The sequence below is a fragment of the Anguilla rostrata genome, chromosome 1 (genome assembly GCF_018555375.3).
Source record: "Anguilla rostrata isolate EN2019 chromosome 1, ASM1855537v3, whole genome shotgun sequence".
Lineage (NCBI taxonomy): Eukaryota > Metazoa > Chordata > Actinopteri > Anguilliformes > Anguillidae > Anguilla > Anguilla rostrata.
This window is the reverse complement of record NC_057933.1, coordinates 39,859,317-39,884,852: the sequence shown is the minus strand read 5'-3', so window position 1 is coordinate 39,884,852 and position 25,536 is coordinate 39,859,317. Positions and strand designations below refer to the sequence as shown.

The 25,536-nt window shown below is 44.6% G+C and overlaps 1 protein-coding gene across 9 annotated transcripts in view; it reads right to left on the bottom strand.

The window, feature by feature from the left end:
- kiaa0586 (KIAA0586 ortholog) overlaps positions 1-25,536 on the bottom strand; it is a 204,575-nt gene that overhangs the window by 38,558 nt on the left and 140,481 nt on the right. For all 9 annotated transcript variants that reach the window (XM_064336570.1, XM_064336561.1, XM_064336598.1 and 6 more), the window contains 6 exons: positions 23,716-23,969; positions 23,207-23,283; positions 21,045-21,179; positions 15,721-15,910; positions 9,455-9,558; positions 6,297-6,384 (listed from right to left, as the gene is read on the bottom strand). In XM_064336570.1, coding sequence (XP_064192640.1) covers positions 6,297-6,384; positions 9,455-9,558; positions 15,721-15,910; positions 21,045-21,179; positions 23,207-23,283; positions 23,716-23,969 — 848 coding nt within the window. The remainder of the gene's footprint in view (positions 1-6,296; positions 6,385-9,454; positions 9,559-15,720; positions 15,911-21,044; positions 21,180-23,206; positions 23,284-23,715; positions 23,970-25,536) is intronic.

Here is a 25,536-nt window from a genome sequence, read left to right as displayed (position 1 = left end):
TTCATTCGCAGGCTGGGTGCGGGGAGCACTGCCAGCGAGCGCAGCCAGGGCAGGGGCGAGGGGGGCAAAGCACGGCCACCAAAGCGGAGGCCGGGGCAGAGTGAATGCAGGCCCACCGCCCAGGCAGTGGCAGGAGGCGAGGACCCCCTCTGTGCCGCATGCAGAGGGAGAGGAACCGCAGGACTGCGCGGGATGAGAGCCACCAAACTCCCCCTGAAGAAGACAATGAGCCTGCCAGTGAGAGGAAGAGCCATGGATTACGGGCCTCTGTGAGGGGGATGTACAGGGTCTGCTGGTCTCTCTGTGAGGGAGATGTACAGGATCTGCTGGTCTCTCTCTGTGAGGGAGATGTACAGGATCTGCTGGTCTCTCTCTGTGAGGGGGATGTACAGGGTCTGCTGGTCTCTCTGAGAGGGAGATGTACAGGGTCTGCTGGTCTCTCTGTGAGGGAGATGTACAGGATCTGCTGGTCTCTCTCTGTGAGGGAGATGTACAGGATCTGCTGGTCTCTCTCTCTCTGTGAGGGGGATGTACAGGGTCTGCTGGTCTCTCTGTGAGGGGGATGTACAGGATCTGCTGGTCTCTCTCTGTGAGGGAGATGTACAGGATCTGCTGGTCTCTCTCTCTCTGTGAGGGAGATGTACAGGGTCTGCTGGTCTCTCTGTGAGGGGGATGTACAGGGTCTGCTGGTCTCTCTCTCTGTGAGGGGGATGTACAGGGTCTGCTGGTCTCTCTGTGAGGGAGATGTACAGAGTCTGCTGGTCTCTCTCTGTGAGGGAGATGTACAGCTTCTGCTGATCTCTCTCTGTGAGGGAGATGTACAGGGTCTGCTGGTCTCTCTCTGTGAGGGGATGTACAGGGTCTGCTGGTCTCTCTGTGAGGGAGATGTACAGGGTCTGCTGGTCTCTCTCTCTGTGATGGGGATGTACAGGGTCTGCTGGTCTCTCTGTGAGGGGGATGTACAGGGTCTGCTGGTCTCTCTGAGAGGGAGATGTACAGGGTCTGCTGGTCTCTCTCTCTGTGAGGGGGATGTACAGGGTCTGCTGGTCTCTCTGAGAGGGAGATGTACAGGGTCTGCTGGTCTCTCTGAGAGGGAGATGTACAGGGTCTGCTGGTCTCTGTGAGGGAGATGTACAGGGTCTGCTGGTCTCTCTCTCTGTGAGGGGGATGTACAGGATCTGCTGGTCTCTCTGTGAGGGAGATGTACAGGGTCTGCTGGTCTCTCTCTGTGAGGGGGATGTACAGGGTCTGCTGGTCTCTCTCTCTGAGAGGGAGATGTACAGGTTCTGCTGGTCTCTCTCTGAGAGGGAGATGTACAGGGTCTGCTGGTCTCTCTCTCTGTGAGGGGGATGTACAGGGTCTGCTGGTCTCTCTCTGTGAGGGAGATGTACAGGGTCTGCTGGTCTCTCTGTGAGGGAGATGTACAGGGTCTGCTGGTCTCATTGTCAGGGGGGAGCATGATTCCTTGACCTGTTGATGGAATGGGAAAGGCATCCCGCTCTGCTGCGCCAGCGAATATGTCTGAAACTCCAGGACCCAATAATGCCTCAATGTCCAGCAGAAACACACAATACTCAACAATGCGGCCATTTAAACTGGGGTCCGGTCACTGAACTGCTGCCTCCAAATTGGGCCCAAACATGGGAAAACCCCAACGACAGTGTGTGGGCCCCCCTGTTTATTCACTGCATTCGGAGGAGCACCATTCACACCATTATCTACAGAATAAAACCAAGGTCTCTGTATGTTTCACACCAGCAATTTCAACACAGATTTTCAAAGGTGGAGTTAAGCACGCAAAGAACATCTCTGCCTTCATTAAGGACCATTGCTAAGGATGCCTCTGCTGTTGCTAAGCAATGTGATTTCAGTACAATTTTTTTTCTCAAATGCACCAATGTTTTCTTGTGGAAGCCAGAACAGACACCTAATAACAAAGTAGAAAAATAATACTTTTTTTTTTTTTTTACAAAGGGCTCAACAGCTGCCTGTATTCATTTGGGCATGACTACAGTTCCCTCTAGCAGAAACACATATACACACACACACACACACAGACACAGAGATACACACACACATACACATACACACACACACACACACACACACACACATACGCACCACACACACAGTCAGGACAAATTGACAACAAAAGTAAAATAATAAAATTCAGAAGGATGCCTGTTCTCTTCTGTCTCACTGGTGCAAGAAATTAATAAAGATCCTCTGAGCTGTGTGGTGACACACAAATTGCTTTGACATTAAAACAGCTATGCTATTATGCAACACTGCCTGAATCCACTTTCCACTTACATTCATGTTTAGAGGCATTCTTTACAGCACAAGCGTGACAAGAGAAGGATGCTCAATAGCCTTTGGTTTTTGTCATCATAAACAGCGATGTTCTGAGTTCAGCAAATGTGGACTCAGCTGTGTCATTTGTTTAAAGCAAAATGGTCCCAGTGCAGCCAGAGGCGAAAAGTAAACCTGCCTGTTATTGGTCAGTTAAACACTTAAATCCCGCCTCCACACCTGAGCCATTCCTGCTCCCCTCCCCTCATGTTGTCCGATCTCAGCTCACCCCACCACTGCTGACACTGACTGCGTTAACAGGCATGCAGTGTAATGCAGCATAACGGTCCTTCTCCTGGTTACGGTCATATTCCATACGAGCGGTTTATATGCGCCGTGAAACACAATGATTGTTAACGCTTCTGAAAACATAATCCCCAATAAACCCTTATAAAAAACATTGGAATTCCCTGCTAACTCTGCTATTGTTTCAGAGAGACGCTACTTAATGCTGCTAGCTAATTGCCTGCTCATCATGAGAAGAGCTAAGTTATGTCCAAGAATAACACAACTGCTTCTGTTGCTACCGTATTGTTACCCTGTATCATTGTTTTTACAAAATTGGACGGATGACATCTTCATGTATTTGTTTGAAAGTTACCTAACAGACCCAACAGTATTTACTTACTGTGATTTGATTGTAGATTGTCGAAGTTTACTAACAGACCAACGGTATGTTAGTAGTGTTTCCATTATGTATTGTGTAAGATATTTTTCTGAAGAACAAACATAGCAAATGTGAATTTGGTCTTTCTTATTAATGGAAAATTCCATTACATTTGATCTCCAAAATAAAATGCTTCTGTAAATGAGAAATTCAAAGTTTCTTAGTTGTGGAAAGTAATTTGGCAGTGTGGTGGGCCGGGGCCTGCTAACTAGCGACACTGTGTCACATGGCATTGAATGTGGGCTTATAGGCACAGTATGTTTTGGAGGGATATTTCTCTATGGTTCTATAGTCAATATACATATGTAGTGGAGTGTTAAAGAAAATATGATGTAAACATCTGATACACTCCCATACAATCTAATGCTACTTTTAGCATGATTTTTCATATGGTAATAATGCCCAGGGTAGGTTACATGCATAATAATACCAAGTATTAAACAACCCTCCTGGTGCAAGGCTGATGTTAGCATTAGGGCTGAACAGTTTAATTTCTGCCTTTTGGGGCTTTCAACAAATCCAAACATTTCACTTGGGACATATTTTTTTGTGATTAATTAATATAATTGAACTTACATTGTTTCAACAAAAATATGTGAACACCCCTTGGTCTGGGGCTGTTTTTCATGGTTTGGGCTAGGCCCCTTAGTTCCAGTGAAGGCAAATCTTAATACTACAGCATATAATCACATTCTAGAGGATTCTGTGCTTCCCCAACAGTTTGGGTTTCAGTATGACAATGCCGTCGGGTACACAGCGAGGTCCATATAGAAATGGTTTTGTCGAGAATGGTGTGGACGAACTTGGCTGGCCTGCACAGAGCCCTGACCTTAACCTCTTTCAATACCATTGGAATCAATTGGAAAGCTAACGGTGCACCAGGCCTAATCGTTGTTATAGCAGCAAAGGGTGGACCAACTCCATATTAATGGCAATCATTTTTGATGATGTTGGATGTCAGGTGTCCACATACTTTTGGCCATGTAGTGTACCTCAACTGAATGATCCAACAACCCCCTTAAATAATAGTCCTGGCTTATCAAACACGCACCGAGCTGAGATAATCCCAGTCAAACAGGTTTCTGTAAGCATGGCTCATATACATATGAAACAGACTGTATGATCATCAGAGCCAGTAGACTTTATTTGGTTCTTAGATGCACTTATCCAGGGTGACTTGCAAATGCAAAAATTATAAAAAACATCAGCATCAATATTCAAAAGTAAAATTAAACTGCCCAAAGGCATGTGTGCCCAGATCCAGGCACTAATAATGTGCATATTAATCAGTAACTGAGGCAGTAATAATGTGCCGGAGTCAGTACCATAAAGCACTGATTTACAGTGAGCCACAGATGCATATCGAAGGTAATTAAAGCACAGATTTCACTACAGAGCTTCAATAAGACCCCCTTAGCTGGACCTTCACCAACCCCCGACAACCATGGCCTGCTCATCTGCCAATGCACTAATCCCAGAAGCACTAAAACACACAAGCATATAAGCACACACACTACACACACGCACACACACACACGTAAATACACTACACACACACACACACGCACACAACACACACACACACCACACACACACACACGCACTACACACACGCACACACACATACACCCACTACACACACACAAACGTCACACACACACGCACTCCACACACACACACACACACACAGACAGACACGTCACATACACACACACACACACGTATGCAAAGGTTGTGTGACACCCTTATAGCAAGTACATATACGTAGACACACGACCACTCACACGCTTGCACACGTTCACAAATGTGTACGCAGGTAAAACACCAGTATGGACATCATGCAAACACATACGTGCACACACACATATTCACAGAAACATGCAAACATATGTACAAATACACACAAAAATATTACACGCATAGATTGCACCCAAACAAAGAGAAAATACTGATACATATACCTTCAAGGATTCTTACATACACGCGCTCCCACACATACACATACAAATACACACACACGCGTGCACGCACACACAGAGGCAGGAGACACACACAGCGAAGCAGGAGACACACACACACACACACACACACAGAGGCAGGAGACACACACAGCGAAGCAGGAGACACACACACACACACACACACAGAGGCAGGAGACACACACGCCTCTCCTCACCTGCTTCTGCTTGTATCTAACATGGTTCCCACACGGCCCTATCATACAGCACCATGTCCTGCCTAATTTTTCTCTTTCTCTCACTCTCTCGCTCTCGCTGCCAATGGGGTGGCCCCTGAGGGCGGCTGACAACTGCACCACATTGACAACCTGGGACTACGGTTGTCACACACTGATCCAGACAAAGAAAGCCACAGACTAATTTCAGCATGCTGAGACACTGCCCCCTAGTGGTCACACGGAGAAGGCTGGCCACTATAAGGTTTGCCTGAATGAGAGACAAATGCACACATTGCCAGACATTTTGTGCCTATTTACTGTGGCTCTTACCACAGGGGAAATACACATGGCCCCACAAGGCAGTCTGCAGTTGAGTGTATGCACTGCCTCTAAGATACTTTAATAGTATTTGACAATGAGCCCTCTAGTTGGTGGCAGTGGAATGGACAAACAGCAGATTGTGTGTATGCAGTCTGCAATGCAAGTGGCTATGCATGTTCGAAGAATGAGGTGTGTATGCAAAAGGTTGAACAGTGAGTATGCAGTTTGTAGCATGTTTCCACATTAGTCTATAGTGTGTGTTGTGCTATATGAGTGTAAAGCGTGTGCGCACATACTAATGTATAGTGTGTGTGTATATGACTGTATAGTGTGTGCATTTGATTGTATAGTGTGTGAGCATGAGTGTATATTCTGTGTGTATATGACTGTCCAGTGTGTACATGACTGTATCGTGTGCACACAAGTGTATAGTGTGTGTGCATGCTTATGTATACTGTGTGCGTGTATATGCACATACACACACAAGCACTATGCACTTGTATGCGCACACACACACACACACAATATGCTCATATGCACATACACGCTACACTCATAAGCACACACACTATACACTTGTATGCATGAACACTAACACTCATATGAGTGTATAATGTGTGTGTGCGTGTGTGTATATGAGAGTATATGATTAGCACACACGCACACAGTATACATAAGCATGCACACACACAATATAGTATGCTTGCATATTAGCGTATATCCTGGGGGTGGGGGTGTGTGTGTGTGCGCGTATGTTTATGTGTGTGTGTGTGTGTGTACCTGTCTCCTCAGTGCCTCCTGGTCTCTCCTGATACTGCCTCACCAGGATTGGAGCAGGTCTACGGGCAGGAACTATACAGTCAGAGGCCTAGAGAGAACAGGAAAGGGATAATGTATCAGCATACATATGGCCCATATGCTAATGCCAAACATACAGTTCCCAACAGGCTAATACTTATCCTAACACACTGTTCTCAACAGGCTAATGCTAATCCTAACACACAGTTCTAAACAGGCTAATGCTAACATCCAATACACTGTCCTCAACAGGCTAATGCTAACGTCCAATACACTGTCCTCAACAGGATAATGCTAACATCCAAAACACTGTCCTCAACAGGCTAATGCTAAAGTCCAAACACTGTCCTCAACAGGCTAACAGGCTAACTGTTCTCATTCTTCTAATAGGTTAAGCCAACATTCAACACAATTTTCGCATTCGTCACTCGACAGGACAGCATTAATGTCCGACACACTAGTCCCATTCTTCTCTTAATAGGCTAATGCTAACGTTCATCACAATTTTTTCATCCCTCTCCTAACCGGCTACAGCGAATATCCAACATACTGTATTCCTTCCTCAGCTAACAGGCTAACTCATCCCTCTCAGGATCCCAGCTAATGACTGATCCATGTGTCAACACTGAAGCAGAGAGGCCTCTTGGCCATCCCGGGTGAGATGGAAACGGAACACATTCAAGCAACAGCCAATGAGAGAGTACAGAAATGAGCATGTGCAGAAATGGGACACAACCAGCTCTCCTTTATCACTGTCAGCACCCACATACCATGGCGGCCATTTCCCAGCATTGCCAGACTCGCATGGGGCATTCTGGTTATGCATTAATATGACAACAGCTGGGGGGGGGGGGTGCAGGGTAAACGGTGCTGGGCTGCATAGCCCACATAATCCTGCCATTGCTCTTTTAACTTAATGAGACTTGTTTATGGAGACTTGTAAATAGAGAACAAGACAACCGGCCAGAGTGTTTGTCCGATCCTACACGACAGAACTGAAGTGAAATTCAATTCTACTCTCCTGTCTGTGTGTAGAGTGTTTCTGAACACAGCTCTACTCTCCTGTCTGTATGGAGAGTGTTTCTGAACACAGCTCTACTCTCCTGTCTGTATGGAGAGTGTTTCTGAACACAGCTCTACTCTCCTGTCTGTATGGAGAGTGTTTCTGAACACAGCTCTACTCTCCTGTCTGTATGGAGAGTGTTTCTGAACACAGCTCTACTCTCCTGTCTGTGTGGAGAGTGTTTCTGAACACAGCTCTACTCTCCTGTCTGTGTGGAGTGTTTCTGAACACAGCTCTACTCTCCTGTCTGTGTGAGAGTGTTTCTGAACACAGCTCTACTCTCCTGTCTGTGTGTAGAGTGTTTCTGAACACAGCTCTACTCTCCTGTCTGTATGGAGAGTGTTTCTGAACACAGCTCTACTCTCCTGTCTGTATGGAGAGTGTTTCTGAACACAGCTCTACTCTCCTGTCTGTGTGGAGAGTGTTTCTGAACACAGCTCTACTCTCCTGTCTGTGTGGAGTGTTTCTGAACACAGCTCTACTCTCCTGTCTGTGTGGAGAGTGTTTCTGAACACAGCTCTACTCTCCTGTCTGTGTGTAGAGTGTTTCTGAACACAGCTCTACTCTCCTGTCTGTATGGAGAGTGTTTCTGAACACAGCTCTACTCTCCTGTCTGCATGGAGAGTGTTTCTGAACACAGCTCTACTCTCCTGTCTGTGTGGAGAGTGTTTCTGAACACAGCTCTACTCTCCTGTCTGTGTGGAGAGTGTTTCTGAACACAGCTCTACTCTCCTGTCTGTGTGGAGAGTGTTTCTGAACACAGCTCTACTCTCCTGTCTGTGTGGAGAGTGTTTCTGAACACAGCTTTACTCTCCTGTCTGTCTGGAGAGTGTTTCTGAACACAGCTTTACTCTCCTGTCTGTCTGGAGAGTGTTTCCTGAACACAGATCTACTCTCCTGTCTGTGTGGGAGTGTTCTGACACAGCTCTACTCTTGTCTGTGTGGAGAGTGTTTCTGAACAGCTCTACTCTCCTGTCTGTGTGGAGAGGTTCTGAACACAGCTCTACTCATCTTGTGGAGTGTTCTGAACACAGCTCTACTCTCTGTCTGTGTGAGTGTTTCTGAACACAGTTTTACTCTCCTGTCTGTGTGGAGAGTGTTCTGACACAGGTCTACTCTCCTGTCGTGTGGAGAGTGTTTCGAACACAGCTTTACTCTCCTGTCTGTGTGGAGAGTGTTTCTGACACAGCTTAACTCCTCCTGTCAGTGTTGGAGAGTGTTTCTGACACAGCTTACTCTCTGTCTGTTGGAGAGGTTTCTGAACACAGCTCTACTTCGTCTGTGGAGTGTTTCTGAACACAGCTTACTCTCCTGTCTGTGTGAGAGAGTGTTTCTAGACACAGGTCTACTCTCTGTCTGTGTGGAGAGTGTTTCTGAACACAGCTCTACTCTCTGTCTGTGTGAGAGTGTTTCTGACACAGCTTTACTCTCCTGTCTGTGGAAGATGTTTCTGAACACAGTCTACTCTCCTGTCTGTGGAGAGTGTTTCCTGAACACAGCTCTACTCTCCTGTCTGTGTGGAGAGTGTTTCTGAACACAGCTCTACTCTCCTGTCTGTGTGGGTGTTCTGAACACAGCTTTACTCTCCTGTCTGTGGAGAGTTTTCTGAACACAGCTCTACTCTCCTGTCTGTGTGTAGAGTGTTTCTGAAAACAGCTCTACTCTCCTGTCTGTGTGGAGAGTGTTTCTGAACACAGCTCTACTCTCCTGTCTGTGTGGAGAGTGTTTCCTGAACACAGCTCTACTCTCCTGTCTGTGTGGAGTGTTTCTGAACACAGCTCTACTCTCCTGTCTGTATGGAGTGTTTCTGAACACAGCTTTACTCTCCTGTCTGTGTGGAGAGTGTTTCCTGAACACAGGTCTACTCTCCTGTCTGTGTGGAGAGTGTTTCTGAACACAGCTTTACTCTCCTGTCTGTGTGGAGAGTGTTTCCTGAACACAGCTCTACTCTCCTGTCTGTGTGGAGAGTGTTTCCTGAACACAGCTCTACTCTCCTGTCTGTGTGGAGAGTGTTTCTGAACACAGCTTTACTCTCCTGTCTGCGTGGAGAGTGTTTCCTGAACACTAGCCCACTCACCTGTTCTTCACTGTCCCTTGCTCCAGGCTCTGTATGTGGGGACGCTGCCAGGTCCATTAAGGTGACTGGATTCTCACTGGCCTGAACACTGCCCAACGCCATACCTGACCATCGAAACACAAACACAGATTTTAAAAAGAACACAGCACCCCATGAACTACCAAAACACATGCAGTTTATCTGCCTGCTTCACAGCAAATCAACATTCGAACACACACACACACGTGCGTTTTCACATACAGATGTGTATCCCACCCGCGATTAGACTCAATCTAACTCAAGTGCAAGTTTGAGTCATGAATTTATGCAAGTAGTACATGTCTTTTAAACCTAAGGATTAAACAACCATCCATACAACACCTGCCAAATTTACACTGTCAATTTAAGCTAAAAAAAATTACACAGAACATTTTCACATCTTGTCCAGTGAGCCGTAAAATTAAAAACTACATTAATATACTCAATACTTGCACTCAAATATGGAGTGCATTTATATAGCGCTTTTATCCAAAGCGCTTTACAATTGATGCCTCTCATTCGCCAGAGCAGTTAGGGATTAGGTGTCTTGCTCAAGGACACTTCGACATGCCCAGGGCGGGGTTTGAACCGGCAACCCTCCGACTGCCAGACAATCGGTCTTACCTCCTGAGCTATGTCGCCCCTAAGTAGGCATGTACCATGTTGAGTAGGTCATTTCACACTAGGGTTCAAAGGTAAACTGACAGTGACGCAGGAAAATCACCTGTCCAGCTCAGCATTTACGTGACAGCATTACTGCATGTTTCTGAAGTGTGAACCACCACAGAAGAAGATAAGATTTGGCTGTAAAAACGGTGTGACAGAGAGCGATTTTAGTTCTGTGCCAGAGGAATGCTCCGATAACTCAGGCCAAACCCCCTCCTTAGCAGAACCCATATCTTCACAAAGAGCCAATTATTTGGTTTCTCAGGAAAACAAATGAATACTAACAGCGCCCCCTGCTGTGCGACAATGCCGGCGCCAAACAGGCCAGCGTTTGAACCGCGTTCGTCCTGGGACCCAAACCACAGGCTCACAATGGAGCGGTTTCTGAACCTCCGGTCCGCTACGGGCACTGGGCCTCCATGCGGCTACAATGTCACTTTACGCTGAAGCGTTCGTTCTAGCTCTAGTTCTAGAACGGAACGCTGATCAACGGCGTGATATGGCGCTTTGACGGACAGTGTAGGAAATACGCTTGGACAGACCTGGCTGGGACACGCGCTAAGGAGGGGAGGTAAACAGCATTAGAACTGTTCACTGGTATAATCCTGTGATTTAGCTTTTTTTTCTTCTTATGTTACATGTAGTCGAGAGTAATTCTACAGGGTCAGGAACAGGCGATCTGATCAATGCTCTCATTTTAAACTAGTCCAGCAGCGAACAGTGCGCTTCTGTGGGCAGCCTGGCCTCAAATCCGCCAAGCGCCAGGTGCAAACACCCAGCAGCGCTCAAGAGCTTCACGCTCCGAGATGCGTTTCCCTCCTGGCGCCGCACCCCCGGAACGCGTACATATCCCAGCATTCCCGGGGGGAAAATAACAGCGTTGAACGACTGTAATGTTTGACAATGCAGCTTAACCCGTCCGTAGCTTCCTCACGGATGATTAGCTGGAACTGCGGTCCACAAGGCTGGGCTCGGTCCGTACACAGAGAAAACATCTTGTGGGAAAGGCAGGTGGCAGCAGAAAGTGGTGTTGGACGGGTTGGGGGGTGTTTCTTCTGGCCCGAGGACAATCAATACCCTGGCGTAGTCATCTTCCAGGTAACTCAATGCGGCCATTACAGGTTCTGTAAGAGTAGACTCTCGTGTCCAGGCAAAACTCTTAAAAGATCCCCTGCTGAGCTCTGCACCTGATCGGCTGCTTAATCTTCACCAGCTCACCCAATAAAAGGAGGGTTAAGTTCTCAGCTGAACTTTGTGGCCAAATAAACACTGTATGAATTTTGAATTGGAACAGGAAACGATATTCAGGATGAGTCACCACCACACGCTTCAGAAACCTGGCACACGCACGCACACACTTACACACACGCACGCATGCACACACACACATGCATGCACGCACGCACGCACACACACTTACATACACACATGCACGCGCGCACACACACACACGCGCACACATGCACACACACACACCCACGCACACACACACATGCACGCACATGCACGCACACACACACACCCACGAATGCATGCACGCACGCGCACACACACACATGCATACACACACACCCCCACACACGCACGCGGGCACACACACACACAAACACACAGGCTCCTCATCTCCTAAAGTAAAGCACAGCCCGGGATCTAAAGAAACAAAGCCGCCATTAAGCTCCGGCCCCAGCCGTAAAACGGCCCCAGCGCCTGCCCCCATTTCTGCCTGCGGCTTTCTGACTCCGGCGGCTCCGGTCTCCGAGCAACAGCGCGGAGGGGAACGGGGTTCAGCGCAAGAGTAGAGGATAAATATTGGTTTAGGCGCGCACAGGAAGAGTAGAGATATCTCAGCCTGTCTGAAGAGGATTCATTACAAAGAAATGCTGTCTAAGCACTTTCAGGCACTCTGGAGAGGCATAAACAAATCACCGGTTAAAGGAAAATTAAGGTCCTCTTCACAGATATGTTCCATTCTCATAGATTCGGAGTGCTTTCACTTTAATGCATCTTTACATCAGACACAGTCTGCGGCTTGCAGTTGCACCACTTGCTATTAATCACCAACCCTGGAAACAGGCATTTGGTGGGACAGAGGATTGTTTGATGCTCCCATCCACATGTTTTTAAGGCCTGACACATGGCCAATCACTAGTTTCTACAGCTCATTCATCAATGGGACAGCTTTTTAAATGAATATTAAGTACCTCACTGAAGGGAGGACAGAAGGGTATCACCTGAGCATGGAACTCGTCTACAGTTATATTTCCAACAAAGCTCAAATCCACAGAAAACCTTCAAAGGTTATTAACTATGCTTTCATATTAATAATAATAATAATAATAATAATAATAATGAAAGAGTCCAGCACTGCCTGTCAAACAGGACACAACCTGGATTGCCAAAGGCAGTAGTTTTTGTGCAAGGCTTGTTTCCCTGTTTTTTTCTGATTCTTCATCTTTTCCAGAACTTGAGGAGCAGAGGATGCTGGGTAAAGACTCCCCTACTTAAGGAAGAGATCAGCTTCCTCCCAGCTCCCCTAACTCCTGCCAGACCATGATGCAGAATCCAGCCTGGTGGGTTCCCATGGCGACGTGGGAGAGCTGTAGCTGTGTAAACTGCCTGACCTCCCCCCCCCCCCAGCTCTGAGCTAAGAGCAGACAGCAAACAAGTATGAGACTCGCTACAAATGCAGGCACTCACCTAAAATACTGTGTTCAGATGGGCACATGAAATACAGATATACAGTCACTGTGCTCTGGCCTGTTTGTCATCTACATGGACGTCCAAATTAAATTCATCCCTGGTGCAGTATACTTTCAGACACTTTTTTGAAAAAACTCCACAAAAGCTTGTGGTCAACTTCAAGCTTAAATTAGATTAAATTATTCATCATTTCCCAGAGGATGAAAGCAGCTCCTTGATGTATCTCTTTAAACAACAGAGTATTTTGCTGTTCAGCTCTGAAAATAGCATACAAGGGCTGGGTGGACTGGCAAGTGCAGCTATTAGGATACTGCATACTGACATCCGTCAAAATACTAGAAAACAATGTATGATTATTTTGCTTGTTGAAAAGTAAAAGCTTATTTTACTTCTAGATGAAGAGATACAAAATGTTAGATACCATCCACAAAGATGGATCATTTGCTGCCTACATTTCCTTTGACATTTCCACTATGACATTCCAAATTGGAGAGAAAAAGCACAGAAAAAACAAAACCTGATAGTCATGGTGACTGTGCCAGCCAGCAGGATTTGCAGAGGACTCAAAATAACAAGACATCCTTTTCTGTCCAAGTCTTGGATCAGGCTGAAAATGTGTGGGTACACAAAGAGGAAGCTGTTCCTAACACATGTGAATGAACACATGTGTTAATCAGTGAATGATTCCAGTCATTTAGCAGTGGCACAATTACCCTCTTTATTCCTTATAAACCATGCAGACTCACTATTCACTCCGCTCCAGAAACAGCAACAGTGTGGAGCAGTGTCAGTGTGGATCAGTGTGGAGCAGTGTCAGTGTGGAACAGTGTGGATCAGTGTGGAGCAGTGTCAATGTGGAGCAGTGTGGAGCAGCGTCAGTGTGGATCAGTGTGGAGCAGTGTCAGTGTGCATCAGTGTGGAGCAGTGTCAGTGTGCATCAGTGTGAAGCAGTGTCAGTGTGGATCAATGAGGATCACTGTGAATGAATGTGGACCAATGTGGATCAGTGTGAATCAATGTGGACCACTGTGGATCAGTGTGGAGCAGTGTCAGTGTGGATCAGTGTGGAGCAGTGTTAGTGTGGATCAGTGTGGAGCAGTGTCAGTGTGGATCAGTGTGGAGCAGTGTCAGTGTGGATCAATGAGGATCAATGTGGATCAGTGTGAAGCAGTGCCAGTGTGGATCAACGAGGATCAATGTGAATCAATGTGGATCAGTGCCAGTGTGGATCAATGAGGATCAATGTGAATCAATGTGGATCAGTGCCAGTGTGGATCAATGAGGATCAATGTGAATCAATGTGGATCAGTGCCAGTGTGGATCAATGAGGATCAATGTGAATCAATGTGGATCAGTGCCAGTGTGGATCAATGAGGATCAATGTGAATCAATGTGGATCAGTGCCAGTGTGGATCAATGAGGATCAATGTGAATCAATGTGGATCAGTGTGGATTAAGGCTGTCAAAAGTGCCATAAAATTGAGTTTGAATATTAGCTTTTGTAATTAGTTAGAGTTCAAATATATTCGAATATCATTTACCTATAATTCACAAAAATAAGCCGCTTATTGTCGGACACAATATGCACGTGATGCTCCCTCTAAACTGGCCTACGCGTTTTTTTCCACGAGCGGGCAGTAGAATAGAGGACAACGGTGAACTTTAATATTAGGTTACAACATCTGGGGCCTCATTTACAAAACGTATTTTAGATCAACTGTGTGGCGCGTGCGTAGAATATCACGTCAAAGTACTGATTTAAAAAATTTCAACATGACTCGATTTGACCGTGGAAACGATTGAGGCTCCACGTCAGGTCTTCACTTCGCGCAAGTTCATTTTATAAATGAGCCCCCTGCAGTTTCTACAGCCTAATGCGCAAATGAATAAAGCACTTTCACGTGGATGTAATTTGCCACACATCGGTATTTATTAATAATAGGGAAATGATTGTTTATAGGAAATCCCTGTTTATTTCTTAACACAAAAACAATTCAAACGGCTAATACCTGTAGCCTAAAACAACATAAATTACTTACTCTGTTTAGTTTGTTTAACTTCTTTCATTATCCAATTTTATCAAAATCTTCAGAAAAGAAAGGAAACATAGCCTGCCATGGGAACATTATTTAGCCTAAATTGTTAGCTGACCAGATCTGTTGAACGAAGTGAAAAAAGAGACTGGCTCGCGAGGCTAGCTGACCAGTAACGTTAGGTGTCAATGTGGATCAGTGTGGAGCAGTGTCAGTGTGGATCATTGTGGAGCAGTGTCAGTCTGGATCAATGAGGATCAATGTGAATCAATGTGGATCAGTGTGGAGCAGTGTCAGTGTGGATCAATGAGGATCAATGAGGATCAATGTGAATCAATGTGGATCAATGTGGATCAGTGTGGAGCAGTGTGGAGCAGTGTCAGTGTGGATCATTGTGGAGCAGTGTCAGTCTGGATCAATGTGAATCAATGTGGATCAGCGTGGAGCAGTGTCAGTGCGGATCAGTGTGGAGCAGAGTGGATCAGTGTGGAGCAGTGTGGAGCAGCGTCAGTGTGGATCAGAGTGGATCAATGTGGATCAACATGGAGCAGTGTGGATCAGTGTGGAGCAGTGTCAGTGCGGATCAGGGTCAGTGTGGATCAGTGTGGAGAAGTGTCAGTGTGGATCAGTGTGGAGCTGTGAAAAGCAGTATCACTGTGGAGCAGTGTGGATCGGTGTGGTTTCGTGCAAAGCAGTGTGAAGTAGTGTAGATCAGAGTCAATGTGCAGCAGTGTCAGTGTGGAGCAGTGGTATACAGCAGGCCACTTGAGCAACATGCATTCATTCTCTGAATTACCCAGAATAAGTGTATCTGCATTCAGTAAACTGGGCTCTGGACTCCGCGCATACCTGCTGGTAAGGACAGCTGTCCCGGGGACAAGTGGCCACCTTGGCCGGGCGATGGTCCCGGTCCCGGTCGACTGAGAGTGGCCTGGTCCAGGAGGGAGCGTCCGGTCAGTAAGCTCTCCCCTACGGCGGTTAGCCGAGGCCTCTGGCCCTCGCTGAGTTCACCTGCGCTGCTGTCCTCATCCCAGCAGCCCTGCAGACACAGAGGATGCGCTTTACAGTGCTGGCACCAACCAGCAGCGCACTGCACCAGCTAGCAGGGCCGCCTTGTGACAGAGAGTGCAGGGTTGGGTCATACCCTGTTAAACCATCCAGCGAAAATAACTAACCTGAATAACTTTAGTAAAGCAATCCAGACTCGTTAATCACCTGAATACATCCAATGGTTTTCAAATACAGACCCAGGGATTCACTGTGTGTGATGGTTTTTTAACCTTATTCTTTGTTCTTCTCATTTTTTAAATTACAGTGGCCATGTTTTCATACTTTCAGCCATTAAAACCCTGATGATTTACCTGGTATTCATAACTGAACAAAACAATTAGTCTAATTAAACTAAAATTCAAATTTAGAAAAACCTTTTTAAAAAATTTTTTTGTAAAAGGTAAATCTGTCTTTTCAAAGTCTTGTTAAATCCTTCGTTATATTAGCCGATTATCTGCCAATCTGCCATACACCCAAGACACACCTATCAATTGTCCTTTGAACCTTGCGCCTTGCTTTGTCCTCAAACTATCCACCATTTAACTAGCAAAAGAGGATTTGGCTCCACCCTAAATGCACTTAGGCCATGTGCTTTAGACTATGGGCTAAGATAGTTAAATGAGATATTCAATAGATGTGTTTATACAGAGCAGCTTACACTGCATCAGGGCCACATCTGATAGTAGTAGTCAATACATAATCTTGGAACAGAAAGTAAGAGGCCATCGTATGTACAATGGATTAGTGGGCATAATTTTAGGTTTACCATAGGTATGGTGGGTAAACCAATGTGAAATTCAACATTAGGTGTGCCGATGCAGTTTAAAATCACACAAAACATACAGGACACAGTTTTTACCTGAATATACAGTACTTCAAGCACAAGCTTACCCTGAATAGCACAATGTATCTGCCATTAGGATTTCTTCCCTCTTTAGCACTCAGACTTTTTAACAGTTCACCCATAAATAATTCTCTTTCTTTTTTAAGAAAACTTTGTTTTGTTTGTTTTTCTTTGTTTTTCTCACAGTTTGGCTGCCAGCTGTATCGTAGTGCTATTCAATTCCCCGTGTACTGCAGGGAAAGAGCCGCTACACAACCCCGTCGGTCGGCGGTAGGAAGGAAGTCGCCACGTCTCCTCTGGTGCATGACACCTCCAGCCCCGGACCGCGATTCCGATGCTACACAAGGCTGCTTTGTGTGGGGAGATTCTCCCACCACCCAACTGCCGCTCCCTCAGTCCACCGGACACACTCGGACCTGGCAGGACCGGGAGTCGTCAGTGTGCAACTGACCCAATGTGCAAATGGCCAAGTGCAATCCTCTTTCTGCTGAAAGACCACACCGCAAGGGCCACGCTTTCAAAACCAAATTCCTATTTTCCATGTATATTTTACAATGATTGTTGCCATAGTTACAGCGATGAAATTCCTACAAACCCAGGCTATTCCGAGGATTGAATTGTGAGGAAGGTCTTTTTAGATACTCAGCTTAGCTACTTTCAAAATAATTCATGCATGGACTTGAAAATGTACAAAATAGTGAATACCGTAACCATTCAATGATTATGTTTGATCCTGAGCTTAATATAAAAGCCACTTTGCCAGCAATCAGTACATTGACACGGCTAAATTTGCCAACAGAGCACAATGAGAGGGCAGTGTGCCAAGAACTTGCAGACAATGCTTCTATTTCTTGTTTTGTGGTGCCCTCTGTTGGTACATTATGGTACTGAAATAAATTTTAAAAATAGTAAAAGGTCTAAAACCCTGAAATAGTTTTTCTTTGTTACAGCAAGGAACGATGATTATGATTCTCTAAAATATTAGTCAAGGGGTAATAGATTTTTCACAATCTTGAGCCCCTGCCATTTTGACCTGTCACCCACAAAGTGCCCTCCGAGATGGTGTTTCCTTTTATTTCGTTTTACTATTTATCATCATCATCATCATCAAATCAGAGTAAACAGTAAAAATATAAAGCAATTAGGTTTACTGGTTTTATGTATAGTCATAATTCATAATTATAATAATATTTATGTGCAAAGCTGTTTGCAATATAGTCTATTCATTTATTTGTTAATATTTAATTTTGTTATATAGTGGATTAACGTGCATTTTCATGCTTTCATTTTATTTTAGATAACCAACCATTTAACCATACAGTGTTTCGAGAGCTATTTTCAATCATATGATATTCAGTTTACTTATATTAGTTTATTACATCAAATCAAATCAAATGTCACTGTATTGTGCATTTCAAAAATATTTTGCCAAAATACACTTTACAGCAGAGCCTGTCCTAAAATCCCCAAATAAACAAGACAAGGGGGTCGGTGGCAAGGAAAAAATCTTTCTCTCTCACAAATCTTTGTCTTTTTAATTCAAATAAACATCTTCAAGTTTTATTTTCTTTTCAACATGATTCTCTTTGTGTTGTGGATAAAGTAATTGTTAAAATGATCCACCCCTTGCAGTCGTCCTCATATTCAAAACACAGTTCAAATAAAACCCTGTCATCCTATTTACCTTGGGAGCGTTTGTGTATTCCTGAAAATAGTGCATTATTATCCTACTCTGGAAGAAGCCATTTTCCGCCCAGTTCCCCCATTTGTATGTTCATGCACAGACGTCTGTGTGGAATTTCCAGGGAAGCAAACAGAAGGGGTTTATTTTCAGCTCCAGTTACTCCATTCCAGGAGGATGAAATAGAAAATGAAGGCAGAGTTAAAGGTAAGCATTCATGGGTTTTGGAATTCAGTGCATTTTCCCCAGATCTGCTTCTGCATTTTTGGGCGGGAAGTCGCTGTGTTCACATAAATCTTGTTCCAAAGGGGAGGGTGGTGTAGCTGCGTTTCAATAAACCTAACCGACAGCCATCACCAAATCCAGAAAGTAAAAAACCTGACTCACAGACATCAAATCCAGAAAAGACAAAGCCCAACTCACACCCATAATCAAGTGAAAGGCTAAGTTGCGCATCCTAAGGAAAGTTGACGCACTCGACTTCCCTGGTTGTTGCTAGCGCAGTAGAGGCGTACACTCAGTGGCCACTTTATTAGACACATGTTAACCCCTTCTGCAGCACCCCCTTTTTAACACAAGCCTGAAAATGACATACCTTAAATAAAATGGCTACAATTCTTGAACCCTTTTGACTACAGGCATAATCCCAGTCTCTTCTGAAAGCTGACTAACGGAAGATTGTTTTCCCAGATAATATTTTTTATGCTAAATATTACTGAAACCAAGTAACAGAAGCTCAAACAGAGTATGTTTTTTCTCACCTAAAAGATTTTTTTTGAAAGGAGTGGAGTAATGTTGTCAATGTGCGTACTGTAAAAGCTATAGTTTGTTTATGCAGGGGAAGCAATACGTGTCCTTTAATGCAAGCCTAACAAGTTGCACACCTTTGGAAACATAATTTAATTGGCTAAAACACATCTTGGTCATCACTATAATAGCTAGGCATTGGTTGGCTGTGTACTGGGTAGAAGTCATACTGTCCATGACGAGTCGTTTCTTGTGCACGGCAGTCTCATTGGCTATACTGTGGGATTGCTCATGATAATTTCTCCAGAGAACTGCAAAGTAAACAATGCACATTGATGTTTCTCTGAGGTAGCACGTTTTGAGGACTAAAAACTACTATGGATTTTGTTCACTGGACCCTTTCCGTGATAAAGATACCAACTTTACCGTGATTCCTGTTGTTTGTGTATTTCAAAAATGCATAGAATGTAAGGACCCTGCAACCCTCCACACATTACAAAATAATAAGTTGTTCATCGCTAAAACATTGGCATTGTAAAATAGCTTATAGAGCCAGAACCGTGAGTTTTATTTTAACACTTTAAAATGGTAAATCATATGACCAGATTGATTGAAAATTTCCCTGAAAATAGAACAACTGAATGAAAGGGAATAAACCCACTCTGGCCCGTGTGACTTAAGCGGTTAATGCAAATAGCCTACTCCTCCAAACAGCAAATCAAGTGCCTGCAGATGAATATATAAAGCATTTAGATATTGTGAAAAGTTTTAGTTTTGTTCAACCAAACATTAGAATTGGAAAGACGCATGGCCTAAGCAACTATGATCGTGGTGTGATTGCTGGTGCAAGACATGGTGGTTCCATCATCTCAGAAACAGCTGCCCTAATTAAGTTTTCATGCACTACAGTCTCTAGAGTTTACAGAGAATGACACAATAAACAAACAAGGACAGACAGCGTCATTGATGCAAAGCACCGCGAGTGCTAATAGCTCCCCCTTGTGGAGAATCCTCAGCCTGCTAAATGTGAGTGAGTGAGCGAGTTACAAGGCAGGTCCAGGAGGTGCTTCACATCTAAAAACATCTAGCTCTGTGGGCTAGAACACCTTGTCAATGAGAGAATGGGCAGACTCATACAAGCTAACAGAAAGGCCACAAATGCTCAAATAACAGCTGTTTACAATAGCGATGTGTAGAAGGGCATTTCTGAACATACAACACATTGAACCTTGCAGCAGACAGCCAACAGCAGGAGAAGACAATGCCTGGTTCCACTTCTGTCAGCTAAGAACAAGAAGATGAGGCTACAGTGGGCACGTGATCACCAAAACTGGACGATTGATGATTGGAAAACTGCCTGGTCTAATGAATCTCAATTTCTGCTGAGATACGCAAAAGGTAGGGGCAGAATTTGGCATGACCGGCATGAATCCAAGGATCCATCTTGCCTTGTGTCAATGCTGCAGATAGGTGGTGGTGGTGTAATGGTGTGAGGAATGTCCTGGCATTAGTTCCCTTTATACCAGTTAGCATCATTTGAATGCCACAGCATACCTGTGAAAATTCCACTTCAAAATCACGCTGTTTGGGAGTCCAAAGGGGATCCTACCTGGTACTACACAGGTGCAACTAATAAAGTGGACACTGACTGTAGGAGCTTGGCTTTGAGACCAGGGCTACCTCACGGTGGTAGGTAACCTCCTGGAGGTAGGGGACAGTGTTTTAGGGGAGGACTACCTTGGGGTGGTATGTAACCTCCTGGAGGTAGGGGACAGTGTTTTAGGGGAGGACTACCTCGCGGTGGCAGGTAACCTCCTGGAGGTAGGGGGCAGTGTTTTAGGGGAGGACTACCTCGCGGTGGTGAGAGACCTCTTGCAGCAGCATGGGACCCTGGTCCATTTTGGCCAGCAGCGAGAGGAAGGGGTCGCGGTGGTGTGGGACCCGAGGTCTCCTCACCACCTGGCCCTCGCTGGGCGGGTCATAATCCTGGAACAGGGGACAGGGGAGGGGCGGGATTACACACAGCAGATTTACACCAACACAGCCACTAACACAGCACACTAATAAAGAAAGGGTGTGTGTGTGCGTGTGTGCGTGTGTGCGTGTGTGCGTGTGTGCATGTGCGTGTGTGTGTGCGAGCGCAAGTGTGCCTGTGCATGTTGGTTTCTGTTTATCTGTGTTTTTAAGTAGAGTGCCTTCTGAAAGTTTTCACCCTCACTGATTATTTCAAAGTCAAATATAGATATTTCTCAGGGAATAGGGGATTTATTCTCCTTGAATAAACTCACTAATATCAAAATGAAATAGAGGTCTTTAGAATTACACTAAGAATAAAAACCTAAAAATGACCAGAAAAGTATGTACCCCCTTTACACCAATAACCGAAACAGGTCCAGGTGTACTCCATTTTCTTGAGAGATCAAACTAAATACAGTAATGAGGTCCACCTACAGTGAGCTCCATAATGCTTGAGACAAAGACTTAAAAAAAAAAAATTTATTCTGAACTCCACTATTTTTGTAATCACAACCACATGTGGGTTATGACATAAGTCACTTATTGTACATCGCTTTGGATAAAAGTGTCTGCCAAATAAATGTAATGTAAATGTAATGCAGATTGTCAGCTTTTATTAAAGGGTATTTTCACACATTTTGGTTTCACCATGTAGAAATTACAGAACTGTTTATACACAGCTCCCCATTTCAGGGCAGTCAGTATTCTGGAACAGCCCAGCCAAAGCCCATACTTAAATCCAAATGAAAATCAGAGCAAATACAGACATACTTGAGAAGACTCTGTAGAGCTGTAATTCTTGCTAAAGGTGATTCTATTGAGTCTGGGGGGTGAATACTTTTGTAAATTAGAAATTTAATTCTTCAATTTAAAAAAAGTGTTAAATAAAAATATTTTTGCATCATAAATTTGTAGAATTTATTCTGATGTTTCAATGCATTATAATCTTACAAAGTAACGGGATGAAATGTGAACCAGCTGAGGAAGGGTGAACACCTTCTGAAGGCACGGTATGTGTCTGAGGCTGTGGGGGAATATGCAGGGTGAGCTCAGTTCAGTGGACACTGAGAGACGGTGCTGCACTTGCAGCCAATGGCAGCTTTATGTATATAAAGCTAACAAGAAAACATGGAAACTGCACAGAACTCCAAATGGAAGGGTTCTGGTGGTCCCATAACAGAATGGGGCCTGCATTCCTGGCATGGCTTCGGTGCAATCGTGCCCTCAAAAAGCAAGGTCAATATTAACCATTTCTTAATTGTACTGAGCTACCATCTTCACCTCATGTGGAAGCATTTCGTTCCTGCGAGGTGTCTTCCAAAATGGCAATGCCCCCGTTCACAGAGCATCAGCAGCAGCCCAGTAGTTTGATGAGCACAAAATGGACGTTAACCATTCTGTGTCACCAGAACTGAACCCATATGATCACTTAAGCAATGCTCTGGATGCCTGAGGTTTTGCTCTCCAATGATGAGCCAGGCATGAAATGAGGGACTTGTGGAAGAGTGGTGCTGTGTTACTTGGCAGAACCCCAAATGGTGGGAGGCTGTGCCAGCGTACACGGGCTGCGCTGGCCACAGTGAGGGGCCCAAACACCCTAAGAGACTCACATCAGGGATTCCTTTATTTTGAGTGTGTGCGCATGCATGTGCACATGTATTTACTGTGTGTGTATGCTGTACATGCATGTTTACCAGTACAATATGAAAGTGTACGTGTATATAAATGTATACATGTAAGTGCATATAAATGTGTGAACAGTATGTGACTGTACAAATGTGTGCGTGAGTGTGAGTCAGTGTATTCGCATATGGACATCAAGTGAATGTGAGTGTGCGTATGTACAGTTTGTCAAGGTTTGTGTATGTGAATGTGCGTGCATGGACAGTAAATGTATGAATATGTGTGTGTGTTTGCGCAGTATGTGAGCGTGTGTGTGTGTGTGCATGTGTGTGAGTGTGTGTGCATATCAATAGCGAGTGAGTGCGAGCTCTCACAATGTCCAGGACTCCATGCAGGGAGCTGGAGAGACTGGTGTTGAAGGCAGGTAAAGTCAGTCCTTCCTCTGCCATAACTGTGGGAACAGGAGACACTGCCAGCTTAAATAAGGGCTTATTTTACTCATAAAGCTAGCTATTTCAAACAAATAAATATTGTGGAACATATATTAAAAAAGCACAATGCTAGAAGCTATAAATACAATACATGTCCTGATATGAAATTTAAACATCGTTTAGCCTTGTCGACCTTCAGGCAACATGAGCCAGATGAGGTGCCGATAAAAGTCCGCCCATCTTCCTGGTCAGTTACTACTTCTACATAATGGTCTTGGGAGGAGGGGCTTCAGCTGTAGCCAGTGATTCAAGGCGACTCTACCACTGACTTACAAACACACTGCTGGCTGAAGCGCACTACACCAGATCACAGAAGTCAGTAGCTTGTAGATTGCAGATGTTGGTGTAGAACAGCGGACAGTGCGACTCAGAGGAGGCGGGGGCAGGGTTACCTCTCGCTGCTGCCATGGGTCCAGAGCTGAGGAGCAGCTCCCCCTCTGAGATGTGCCTGCCAGCTGCGTCCGTCTCTGTGACGGACGGACTCGAGCTGCTGTCCGCACTGGAGGGAGAGGAGGCGGGGGGTGGGGTCTCAGGCAAAAGGGGAGGGGTCGGGGAGTGTCGGGGTGGGGACGGCTGCTTTGGAAGAAGAGGCGGAGATACGGACACCAGGCTGACAGGCTCCTCCTCTTTAGCAACGGACATTAACCTGTGGGGGGAGACACAAGCAAGTAAGTCTCGGAAATAGAAATGTATTATAGAAATGTATTATCTACCACTGGTGAACTATGTACTGTGTTTATTTTCTTTTTAACTCATAAATACCTTTCATATAAACAATTGTACAACAATTTACAATATCTACAATTTATTTATTTATTTATTTATTAATTAATGTCTTTTTGAATAGTAAGTATAATATTGCTTCAAGTAATACCATTTCTTGTCTGGAGGTCAAAAACACTAATAATGGGACAACTACATGAAAATTGGATTTATGCTTCATATGTTCTTGACTAAAATGCCTTACAGGGGAAAAAACAGTCTGAAAATTATTAGAAGTCCATGGCCAGGGAATTTGTAAGATATCCTAACATAAATGGTCATATTCAGATAATTAACTTTGATTGAAGCGTTCATAAGCTTGCTTTAGTATAGCTTGGCCTCAGAATGTTCAGCATGTCTGCACTTTTATTGATGCACACACTGGATTAATAGCACATAATAGCACTTATACCAGACTCTGATGTCAACACAAAGCAGTGTGACGGAGTGTGGCACAGTGGGTAAGGAACTGCTCTTGTAACCGAAAGGTCGCAGGTTCGATTCCTGGGTAAGGACACTGCCGTTGTACCCTTGAGCAAGGTACTTAACCTGCATTGCTTCAGTATATATCCAGCTGTATAAATGGATACAATGTAAAGTGGTATGTACAAAAGTTGTGTAAGTCGCTCTGGATAAGAGCGTCTGCTAAATGCCTGTAATGTAATGTAATGTAATGTAATTCACACAGTAGACAGCAGAGGGGGCTGTTGTTTAAAAAATTCCTCGGTCTGTTCAGTAAATTGTAGTCCCTTTCTTTTGTTTTGCCAGTTCAGAATTCTGAATAGAAGAGTGACCAGCCAGCAGTTAATATGAATAGTGAAGCAGCCATATTTTTCTACCAGGACAAATTCTCTCACACAAGAAGACTGGATGGGACTGGAACTGTCTGTGCAGACTGTGGTGTGAGAGTGCTGAAGGCTTTGCTCGATACATGACACCTTGTAATGATAGAAAAATTACATCAAATACATCTCAAATTACAACCAAGCATTTGGTGGTTAAGTAAGGACAACACAGCCTCACAATTATGGCTTCTAATTTGCAATACAATATCTTGGATCATCTCATTTGTAATGCAATCTCCTGAAAAAGCTTGATATGGTATTTTATAGAGTCCTGTCATAGCAGGCCAGATGTTACATAATCGATCAAAATTTCCACAGGCCAATCCAACACCACATGCTTTCCAAATAATAGCATTTTTCCGTAATATTAGCATATTTACATATCTTCCATTGCTGAAGATAAACAAGAAGATTACAAAAAGCGGACACAGATATTTACAATTAGTTACAAAAGTTGGTGCTACCAGCGGATGCTTCAAATTTTAGGAGACAAAAAAGCAAAGACATGTTTAGAGCACTATTTGGATTGGGTCAGTAAAAGGGGTAAAAGTATTTATTGAATTCCACTCTTGTGGTCTATGAGTGTTATGTCTGATTGAATTCAAT